At 45.5% G+C, this 11,913-nt stretch overlaps 1 protein-coding gene across 1 annotated transcript; it reads right to left on the reverse strand.

The window, feature by feature from the left end:
- Positions 1 to 493: 493 nt before the first annotated feature.
- map3k3 (mitogen-activated protein kinase kinase kinase 3) lies at positions 494 to 11,667 on the reverse strand. Its single transcript, XM_086133457.1, has 18 exons — positions 11,371 to 11,667; positions 10,868 to 11,049; positions 8,896 to 8,949; positions 7,858 to 7,985; positions 7,742 to 7,782; positions 7,388 to 7,487; positions 7,212 to 7,325; positions 6,536 to 6,656; positions 6,238 to 6,371; positions 5,718 to 5,791; positions 5,276 to 5,343; positions 4,583 to 4,678; positions 4,341 to 4,505; positions 4,124 to 4,272; positions 3,443 to 3,574; positions 2,681 to 2,810; positions 2,001 to 2,178; positions 494 to 1,581 (listed from the first exon to the last, which is right to left on the reverse strand). Exons 3-18 carry the CDS (start codon positions 8,897 to 8,899, stop codon positions 1,359 to 1,361), a joined length of 1,857 nt encoding a protein of 618 aa, XP_085989583.1. The 5' UTR covers positions 8,900 to 8,949; positions 10,868 to 11,049; positions 11,371 to 11,667; the 3' UTR covers positions 494 to 1,358.
- Between the last annotated feature and the right edge of the window lie 246 nt (positions 11,668 to 11,913).

Consider the following 11,913-nt stretch of genomic DNA (forward strand, 5'->3'; position numbering starts at 1 on the left):
AATAGCTTAGTAAAAAACAAAACAAAAAAAACGTACATGGCGCAGGTGTACCTAATGTTGCGGCTGATGCCTGGACACCGCCCATTGGTGAACAAAGTCGTCATTTGGCTCAACCAACAAACCTCGACATGCTCTTGAATTGTATCTGAAAAGCAAGAAGAGAAATGTCATTTTAAATGTCATCTGAAAGTGGATTTTTTTTTTGTCTGTGCCCCCAAACAGAACCCGGCCAGCCAGAGTTTGTTTCCTGCGTGTACATAAAAAAAATTATTGAAGGGGGGAAAAAAAAAAAAAAAGATTTTATTTTCTAGGGAGTGGGGCGCACATTTGCAAAACCAGCTGCTTTTTACCCATTCTTTGTCAAAACAACACCAACTGGAGTATAAAATTTGATAAAAAAATATAAATTCCAGGTGAAGTGGCACAGAGGCATAAATAAAAAAATATATAAATAAAATCACATTGGACGTAAATACAAAACTCATAGATGACATTCTTTTTTTTCTTTTTTTTAAAAAGTGCATCTGATTAGATAACAATTGACTGTTAAAACTTTGTTCTCAAGGCCATTGTGTTTGAAACACTGAACTAAAACGTATAAAACCAAACAATCATCAGCCTCTCGTTTAGGTCACATGAGTTGACGGCCTCAACTCGTGATGTTGCACACTGCATCCAGCAAGAAGGGCGACAACAGTCACTTCCTGGTTACACGGCTCAAACAACCTACTGCCTTTTCCAACACGACACAAGCCCTGAAACACAATCAATCAATCAATCAACCAACCATGCACCCATCAATGACAGGCGATTGCCTAACCACACACTTTTTGAGACAAACCCGACAACTTGCGTTTCTTCCCCTCATACATGACGACATCTTCAAAAGATCTTACAGTACAATATTCCAACAGCTATGTGGACAAATGTTTTGGGGCACATCTCAATTAATGAGTCATCTTTAGAAACACGTGAAAAGCAGACATTGAAAGCCCACCCCAGGTTGAAATGCTCTTTTGAAACCTTACTTTAAAGCAATAACCCGACCTCAAAACCTTAACATGAAACCCGAATTGAGGAAACTCTACCATACCAGTGGACATGTGTCCCAATACTTTTCTCCACACGGTGTGCAAAACCTTCAAGGAGACGTTTTAAATTCTGTCGGGTTCATGACGCCGCTGTGCAACATGGTCCAACCGAAAGAGGGCCAATGTCATCATCGTTCCGCGCCAACTCATGAAGGCTCCTGCGAACGTGGCCCGCACATTGGAAGCTGACCGAAAAAGAACCAGCTATGTTATTTGTTCTCCACACCGCACAAACGACTTTGGTAATGCCGCAACGCTCCGTCCAGGCTAGTCGCGCGAGAAAGGATGTCTGAGCAGCTCTTCGGCAGAGGGCCGTCGCGCGGCCTCTACAAAGATGCGGCGGACAAAGTCGTGCGCCTGCTCGGAGGTGCGTGGTGGCAGCAGAGGCTTGGTGGGCTGCGTGGCGATCTTGAAGATGGCCGCCATGGCCTCGTACTCGGCCCACGGGGGTTTCTCTGTCAGCATCTCCACCACCGTGCAGCCCAGACTCCTGGAAAGACACACACTCTGGTACTTTGGTTTGAAATCTCCAATTTAAAAAGCTTAATCCAGCCGTGAAGCCATATTGCAGTGCCAAACCCAAGCTTAAAACCCTACTTTGAAACGCTTACTCAGCTTGAAAATTTGAACTTTAAAAACCCTAGCCCAGGCTTAAAACTCTGTTTTGAAACACTTGGACCGCCTTGAAACCCTAAACCTGTCTTAAAAGCATAACTTAGAGCCCAAGACCTTGCTTGAAACCTTGCACCTGGTATGAAACCCGATTCTAAATTAAAACCCTAACTCTGTCTTTAAACTCTCACCCTGTCTTAAAATCCCAATTTCAAACCATAACCCCGGTTTGAAATCCTACTTGAAAAACCCAAAGTTAGATTTCAAACCTTAACTGCATTAAAAACATGGACTCACCAGACATCGGCCTTCCTGCCATAGCCTTCCCCGCTGATGACTTCTGGGCTCATCCAGTAGGGGGTGCCGGTCGCCGAGCGAATGCCAGTTCCGGACATACAGATGGTCTGCAGACGCTTGCTGGCCCCAAAGTCGCCCAGCTTGACGTTGCCCTCAGAGTCCCGCAGAATGTTGGCTCCTTAAAATCAAACGTACAGATAGACTTCCATCCATCCATCCATTTTCCGAACCGCTTGAGCCTCACTAGGGTCGCGGGGGGTGCTGGAGCCTATCCCAGCCATCTCCGGGCAGTAGGCGGGGGACACCCTGAATCAGTTGCCAGCCAATCGCAGGGCACACAGAGACGAACAACCATCCACGCCCACACTCACACCTAGGGACAATTTAGAGCGTCCAATCAGCCTGACATGCATGTTTTTGGAATGTGGGAGGAAACCGGAGCACCCGGAGAAAACCCACGCAGGCCCGGGGGAACATGCAAACTCCACACAGGGAGGCCGGAGCTGGAATCGAACCCGGTACCTCTGCACTGTGAAGCCGACGTGCTAACCGCTGGACTACCGGGCCGCCACAGATAGACTTGAGTTTTTGATTTTTTTTCTTGAAGGCTAAGACGAGAGACTTACTATTGGCCCATGTGTGACTTCCCTCGACCCCTGTTTCGAAGCAAAACGGCTTACCTTTGATGTCTCGGTGCACGATCATATTGCTGTGGAGATAGCACATCCCCTCCAGGATCTGACGGGTGTACTTTCGGGTTACGCTCTCCATCAGTGCCCCGTAAGACTTCAACTGGTCTTTGACAGAACCCTGACAGGAAGCAAGACCACGTCTTGGATTCACTGACAAACCTGGAAATTTCTCTGTGAACTCGGACTATTGTGTGTTTTAAAAGTAGTTTCAGGGTCATTTATTGGCCCCGACTGTGAAAGTGGAAGCACTATGAACGAAAAGTTTCTGGAACTTTAAGTGGAAACGTTTTGCAGACTCGGCACCCCTGCTTTTGATTGGAATTTACTGCCCTGAACATCTACATGCACAGAGACCAAAACCACGACAGTCAGTTTTAATGTCGGGCCATATTGGAGCCCTGGAATGAAGCGCCCCACATCTTGGTCCTATCGATTCTATTGAAGAGGAGCTCCTGTGCAAATTGGAGTCTTTGGGTAAAGCAAGTTCTTGGAACTGCAGGTGGAAAGGGTTTCTTTCAAAAGGTACATTTTGACCACTGGAACTTTACCCTGGAACTGAGAACTTTTGGACTGTGGACTGTGTTGGACTTTCGTAACTACCGTCTAAGATCCATGTCGTCTTTATTTCGCTAGGTTTTGGACAAGCCTCGAAGTTGGCTCAGGTACACATTTCCATTTTCTGCACCACTTATCCACTGATCGCGAGTTGAAACATTTGCTATGTAATCCGAGAATGGATGTTGGACTCACCCCGGGCATGTACTCCATGAAGATGGTGAGGGTCCTCTCGTTGCGGTCCCTCAGGCAGCCGTAGTACTGCACTATGCGCTCGTGGCGAAGGTTCTTCAGCAACTGGATCTCACATTCCAAGGCGCTGACCTCCTGCATGAACCCCCAGCGGACGTTGAAACAAAACCGAACTACGACAAAATGACCAATCAGTGAATCATTTGAATGAAAATTTGGACCTGGAGGCAAAGAGGATGACGGGGCAATGATGCACGGGAGCAACAGGTTTAGCTTTTTTTTCCCCGAAACAGGAAATGAAAAAAATGTGAAAGCAGGAAGACAGCACTGGATGAGTTTAAACTAATGGGTATTTATGAGAGGTACAGGAACCTCAACACATTTGATTGGAACCTCTTTGTTGCAGGAACTAAAATTTCCTGGGATTTTAAATGGAAATTCAGCTCAGGAACTGTTGTCGAAAATCTGGTTCCGGGGTATTTTTGTTTCTGGTATAAAAGAATAGCCTGCTGCGTCGATAGTGCTTTAGTACCTTTTTGGTCCAGGAAGTACAAGCACCAAAATCTCACAGTTCCTGGAGCTTTAGGTGGAAAGGCGACTTTTGACCACAGGAATTTTAACTCCGACAAGAACTAGTAACTAACGTATGACGCAACAGTCATACAAAAAATAAGCCCTTCTCACCTTGCTTGTCTCAGGACTGTCAGGATCAAACTGGACCTGCTTGGCGGCTAGCTCCCGTCCCGTATCCACGTCGTAGCACAGATACACTCTCCCGAACGCCCCCTGGCCCAGGAGCTTGCCCCGCCGCCAGGACACAGGAGCAGTGGGCGCTGGGAATCCCAACAAGAAGCCCGTTGCCCATTTTGTTTCCAAAGCCTGACTGATACGTCATACGTACATTTATGGGTGACGACGGGGCGTTCTTGCGGTCTGAGCCTGCCCTGGGTGTCCACCAGCTGCCAGCTGCCGATGCTTTCTTCGCTGCCGTTGAGCGAGCGGCGTGAAGGCACGAGGGTGAAGAGGTTCCCCTGCGGGCGGCGGATGCGGGGAAAAGTGCGTCGTCCTAATGGCGAGGAATAACAACGCAGCGGTTTGTATCAAGTGTCGCCGCATGACGCGGTGGTTGGTGGTTGAAGGTACCTTCGCTGAGGTCCTTGTGGTGCAGCGAGATATGGTAACGGCGAGGATACGAGCCCCCCTTGCCGACTATGCGGTCATAGACGTGGTTCTCCCTGTCTGGAAACAAAGCGGAAAGGGGGATTAAGAAAAAGAAGCCCCCCCTCCCCCCAAGCATTTGGACAAGCATTTGTGCTCAAGGTCTGTATGTTTTTTTTTTTACTGAAAATTGTGCCAGCTGATTTGCATATGAGGTTAGAAAAAAACAATTCTTTGTTGTGGTAATTATCAAATAATTTTGAACATTTTAACTGTATTATATTTATTCTTCATATATTTTAAGCCATTTGTTTCAAAATTATTTGGAATAATTTAAACTTATTTAATAACATTAAAAATGTTCATTGGAATAAATGTCAAATGTTATTTTTATAATAAATGAATCAATTCAATAAAATATTTACAAGAAATACCTTAACACACAATTCAACAAAATAAAAATTGTACTGTGGAGGGAAATTATTTATTTCACTATTTTTATTTGACTATTTACAGCAGATGACCCAGTCATATAATAAACATTTTTAAATGTATCTTTGTTTTTATGGTTTACCATTTCCCTTTTTATTTTTAACAATAAATAAATTAAGAACAAAAACCTCATTTGCTACATTTATAAAGCCAAATTAAAAAAAAAAAAATGTTGGGGCTTCTCACCTGAGAACTCTTGTCTGTTGTCAGGATAACTCTTGGCTCGGTGCATGCGAGACTTCCTTGTGGAGGAGCTGCCGGGACAGAAGAAAATATGAAGACCATCGCCAAGGCTTAAACCCTTTGTCCTCAGTGACATCAACAAAGGAACATGAAGGGATCGCGTGAAATGTCGCACAATATTTCAGTGTTCCAATTACCGTTATGCATGATGTTAGCATGTTGTGCTAAACCTGAGATCTCGGAGTAACTAAGCTTTCATGCTGCTTTTGTTTTGCTTTTTCTTTGGCTTCTTGTGAGACACCCGCCCCAAAAACAGGAGCGGTTGTCTCGATATCATCTCAGCCGTTTCATTGTTGTTGTTATTTGAACCGACTTAACGCAACAACATGGAGGCTTGAAATAAACTTTCAATATACATTCGACGGTAGCTTCGGGGAATGCCAACCTGTCTGAGTTACTATTCAGAGACTGACAGCTTCCAGACACAGAGTTTTCAGCGCTGCTCCAGGGATCCAGAACCTGCATGGGAAACAAAACAACATTCCGATAACACTCAAATTGATCACACTGCGGAAATTGAACCGCTGCAATCACACGATGACGTTAAAAGCGGCATATTATCGAAAAGGGCTTTTCAACTGCCTGTGTAGAAACAAAAACGGAATACTGACGGAAATAAACAAACCATGTTCCAAACAAAATAAAAATGAACACTTGCTATTTCAGTTCAAATATAGCCTAACCTAAAGAGGGGGGTTGGGGGGTGACTTATTTGGGCTTTACTGGGGGTATATTTGTCTTAACGTGTCTGCTGCCTCCATGAGGGAAAATACAATCTTAATGGCTCAGGAGATTTGTTAGGTGAAGTAAAAAAAGTTTTCATTTGTATTTAAAATATGCAAAAGAGCTTCTTTTGTTTTGCTGGAAAAGAAATGAAATAAACACATTTGAATACGCGGACTCACACACTGCTCGCTGGTCTCCGGGATGAATTCCCCCTCGCTGTTGATGCTGGTGTAGGAACCTTGGCGGGCGATCCTCTGTTGGCGTTCCGGCACGTAACCGGGAGGTGGCGAGCTGCGCCCCGCATTCTGGGAACCTGTTCATACAAGTAGGAAACAGCAGAGGAAAAATAAAATGTCATTCAATGAAATGCACTTGGCAAGCCGTGAAATGTCAATGTTTTAGCAGCCTGTTACGGACTTGTGTGTTTTGACAGCTTTTCACTCGATGATATAAAACATGTATTGACTCGCAACTTACCGGTGGATAGGTGGCACCCCCTAGGCTCCGACGACGAGTATGCAGCACTGACGTCTTCGGTGGACTGTGAGGCTTTGATTCGCACCTGCTTGCAAGGCACATGTTGGGACGGCGAGGGGGGCTGTAAGATGAAAATCAGGCACCGGTAGTTTAAAATTCAACTTGAATCCCGTGGAGGCGGTAGCAAGACTTGGAGATGCCGCTCACTCCGTCAAAGAAAATGCACAGGCGATAGACATCAGCATTTTCTTGTTTCTAATATTTTGCCGGCGCCCAGAAGACATGGTGCATTTGAAATGACGACACTTAGCCATTATTCATAACATTAGTACACTTAGCTACAGCTACTTTTTGAGCAAAAAGCTTTAACGTCATATTGATGTCGTTGTGTGTAGTTTGAAATTAGCATTCCAAAATGAACGCGAGACCTCTATCTAGAGACAACCATTTGCATGCTAAGCTCTGCGGGCCACATAAAACGACCTGGCGTGCTGGTTTCGGCCCGCAGGCCTCGATTTTGACAAAGGTTGCTTCGAGGCTTTGGAAACGCATAAAAATGTAGTTGTTAACACAGATAGCCGTTGCCAAGTCAGTTTTCGCAAGTGTTGTGCGGTGAAGAAACAACAGTGCCGCAATGTCGTGTTGTAAAGGCCTGCCCAGTACGCGTTTGCCTCACATTGTCGTGTTCCTGTTCGAGCAGCAGGATCCGGATGCTCTTCATGTTAGCGCTTCGGTCCAGCAGGTCTATGGCCTTGTCCAGATCGTCCTGCCCTCGCAGCGGGATGGACAACTGCCGGGAGGCAAACGGCGCGTCAACAAGGCAACGGTGTGACAACAGCAGTGGAGTCGTACCTCGTTGCTCATGTAATGGAAGTCCAGCTGCTGGCCGAAAACCAGCTTGACTTTACGCTGGATTTCGTCAAACTGCACGGGTCGCCCAAACATCAGGATACTAAAACCAGAGAAGACCAGATTAGAGAATTCCTGAAAGTGCACCCCGGTAATACATGCTAACCATAGACTTCTCCCTCCTCCAAACTGGGCTGAGAAAGGAGACAAATTATGCCATGTTCCATCAACGGAAGGGGGCATAATATGTAAAATTGACTTTTTAGCACTTGTATAGAAAAATCTGACTGACGCCTCCGCCCAAAAAAGAAACAAAGTGTTACAATTGCCTATATTAACAACCTCCTTACAACTCACCGCCTCTCACCCGAGAACTCAAACTTTATCCTGACGTCCTCCTGAGGGAAAACAAGCACAAAGCTTTCAGTTAATAGAAAAAAAATAAGATTTTAAAAAAAAAGGTGAAGACCTACCTGTTTATTAGCCTGAGCGGGTGTCTTGAATTTGCTGCCGCCGCCGTCGTACGGCACGACGGGTTGTCGCCGGGTCATCTGCAGGGCCACCAGGTCCTTCATGATGGAGTGAAGTGCCTGCCGTTCATCTGAACAGAGACAAATGAGAAACACATTTGGTACACCATTTTCTCATTTGAATCAACTTTGTCGCCTTTCGCACAAAACACAGCCTCGCAGTGTAAAACTTCACACCCCCGTACTCGCTATTCCCTTGCGGACAGCCACCGTTCTCTGCGACGACCTACGAACCCGAAAGGTCTGCTGTTCGCCAGAACAAGGCGAGTTGGGACAAATACAACCTGGTCGGTGTCCCTTTTGTATTGTCACTGTGGGTAAAAGCTTTTGTACACTATTGCTGTTTACGGTGTCAACTTCTTCGCAAACAATTTCCGCAAAGTCACAGGCAGGAAAAAGTGTCAGATACTGGGCGCTCCGTATTTTTACCTTTTACACCGTCATTGGCGGCCGGATGCAGTGTGAAAGCCATGAAATCTTTTTCTCTTGCCAAAAAGAGGCGGCGCACATTTTCCCCCGAAATTTGGCTCATTCATGAGCTTGTGACTTCCTCACAAAAAATAAATAAAAATGTTTGGTGTTAAAATTTAGTCTAGTAACTTTCTGCGATTCCTTCTCATGCAGGCTTCATGCCAACCTCTGATGCTGATAAACGCGCTAGTCGAGTGAAACCTTCCATTGCATGTGAATACCTTTCACACCGTCAATGTTGTGAAAAAGCCGCTTTTCAATCTGCCTTCTCCCACGGTTGAGATCCGAGCAGGTTTTTTTTGCCTCGCAGGGAGAGTAAACATTTGGTCCTGTGTAGCTTGGACCGACATCACAGTCAGGAGAAGCAAAACTCCACTTCTTAGGGCACGGAAACACGATACTTCACCCGCCGGAGTCTGGAACTGATGCTCCGACGGGGGCTGCAGTTTTTTCTTTCTTTCCATGAAAACCAAAAAGGTCTTTCTCATGCACTTTGGTGAACTGACTTACTCATTGTGGCGACGTCGCGTGGTCTTCAAATCTTCAGAAGTGCTGCCAGTCCAACTGCGCAAAACACAAAATAACAACATTAGAGTTCCAAATGAGTCTTTTCGGAGCTGTTTTTCCTGCAAGAGGATGTACGCAGACAAAAGGTTATCAGCCAGACGTGCAACAATTGTCAGGATGCGAGAGTGCTACCATCTTGGCCACGAAAAGCCGACTTTGGCAGGAATGTGACATGATGTAGCTCAACATAACACGGATGTTCTTAGCATGCGCGTAAACAGGGTTGGGGAAAAAAAATAACCATGCCAGCAAGCAGTCAGACCTGCAAGATTTCAGCAGCGACAGTAGAATCAGGTTATTTTCTGGTAGTGCAGCGAAGAGTACATGAAGCGGGAGAGGCTAAATGCTGGTAATGCAGCAGCCGGTGTCGAAAGAGGGCCAGAATACTTGCTGGGACCACATTTACTGTCATGGAAGTGCAGCAGAGACAGTATGGAGGCCGGATGTCTCTGCTGCGATGCCAGCAAAGAGTTTGGCCCACTTCATTTACCGTCTACTGCTGCACTGTCAAGAATTAATCTGGCTCGCTTCACGTACCGTTCACAAAACTGCCAGAATATTTAGTCTGCTGCAATGCCACATATTAGTCCGGCCCACCTCATGTATTGTCTGAATATTACAGTTTCATGTGTGTAATTAAAATTAAAGTTTGGCAGACAGGATAGTTATGACCCCGGAGAGGGTTATTTCCATGTCCATTTTTTTTTTTTAAATGAAAACATATAAAGGGCATCAGCACCCGTGGCAACAAGCAGTCAGCCTTCGGCGTAATAATCCCACCACAGGAATGGAGGGCATGTCCTCTTGTTCTCTTTGCCACGTTGCTTTCAAGCATCCGCCACTTGGCATACATGGCAGCCAAAAGCAAAAGGAAGGTGTTTACAGGGCTTGGAGGTGGTTACTTCAGGGAATGCTAGGAATTACGAGGCCCGCAGATGCCCGCTGCTATTGGCTGCCTTCGCTCCTGATTCTCATTACCCTCCAAGCGGAAAGTGGGGAATTTTGGATGCAGAAGAGGCAGCAGTTCTACCAGGCCGTGCTGCTAGGCCTGATTTATTTACTTTGTATCACGTTTCCACGACCGTCGGGGTTAACAAGGATAACACACACACACACACAAAACCCCCATTTCTCCCGTGCTGTTTAGTCTGAGGCTGTTTTTCCCAGTTAACGCCATACTCCACCCCTGATATCTTATGACTAGAGTTGTCTTGTTAACGTATTGCGCATGTCATCTCTAATTGTCACCCTACTATGCTTCAAAGTGCTCTATAACTTTTTGGGGTATGCACAGAAGACGACAACTAGAATGGACAGACCTCCACCAAGTCGCACTATGATAGACGACAGACTTTATCACTGTCAACGATTGTACAATCCACATGAAATCCAAACAATGCTAAAAATCTGCCATTTTAATATTATTTTGATCGTTTAGAACATACATTTAGAACGGTTAACGAATGTTAGAAATGCTAACAAACAGGAAAATAATTTAACATTTCCACCATTTTTACGACTTCTTTTTACACTTACATTACTGTGAAAGAATGCTTAAAAACTTCGGTATATTGGGACGCAGCAGTTACATTCTTACAATTATATGATGGTTAACTTATGAATGCTAAAAATGCAAACATCTCTCGGTAAGACATTTGATTACATTTTTAATTGTTTTATTCTCCAGAAGTTTGCTTCTTTTTGCACTTGCATAAGAGTTAAGTCTGTTCTTATTTTATTATAGAAGTAAACTACTCATAGCTAAATTGTTACACATATATTTATTCTGCATTTTTAATGCAATGACATATCGATGTTGGCGTAGTTCAGGTTAATATATTCACTTATGCCATGCAAGCGCTGATGAGGCAATTTTGGAGGCGTGTTGTTGCGTCATAAGTACGTGACTCCTCACCTGGGTGTCTTCCCCCCGCCCGCGATGACAGGTGACGTCGTGATAGTGCGCGCGCATTCTCCAGATTCAGTGGGCACGGGCACGCGCCGTCAAGCAGAGCGCATGCGTGCCGGGGGCCATGTTGTTGCCCACAGGGGGTCCTCGGGTCTCACACACACCAAGTGATGGTTGTTAATTGACAGCTCCCAAAAAGGAAGAAAAAAAAAACAAGGTCACGTGGGTGGTTTAGACAGGAAGTGATCCTTTGGAGGAGCTACGGAGGCTGACATGCTGGGAAAGCATACAAAACACGTTCCGAATAAACATCTGGAGGTGCCCAAATAAGGCGTCTCGTTCAATTACTTTCAAGGAATCCGTTTTAGAATAGATACAGGAGTTCGGGTGATGAGTGAGGACGGGAAGCCGAGTAGGGTCAAAATTCATCAAACTTCTGAGCACTTCGGCTTGTTCGTGACTGACTCGACGCCAAATTGTTGTCTTTCAACGACAAATACTCGACAAACCTTGGTACAAAGCAAGCAGTCCATCATCGCTTCTCCTGACTAAAACAAAGGTCTAAATCTTTCCCAGAGACAACCTCCAACTTCCTGAAAAAAAGGCATTTCACCACCGGAACTCGTTTAGTAGTTTCCAAATTATTTTGGTAAAGGAGGCCATCGACTTATTGTCCTTGTTCCCCAAAGTGTCGCAAAAATTGTAGTCCAAAAATTACTTTTAAGCCCAAAGGATTTGCGCTTGTTTGTTCGCTACCAAAATGAGATCGAGGGAAGGTACGCGAACGCGCAGTTACTTCTTGGATAGTGTATGAACTCAAAGGCGCGCACCGCAGCTTGGGCGGAGCAACTGTGACGTTTACCTGTGATGCCTTCGGTGACACTCGGAAATCAGAAGTTTAAAATAATGTGCGAAAAATAAATGCAACGAGACGTTACGCGGCAGCCCTACCAGTGGTTAGCACGTCGACTTCACAGTGCAGAGGTACCAGGTTCGATTCCATCTCCGGCCTCCCTGTGTGGAGTTTGCATGTTCTCCCCGGGCCTGCGTGG

Source organism: Hippocampus guttulatus, chromosome 16 (assembly GCF_054856545.1).
Source record: "Hippocampus guttulatus isolate MCC_2025c chromosome 16, RoL_Hgut_1.0, whole genome shotgun sequence".
Classification (NCBI taxonomy): domain Eukaryota; kingdom Metazoa; phylum Chordata; class Actinopteri; order Syngnathiformes; family Syngnathidae; genus Hippocampus; species Hippocampus guttulatus.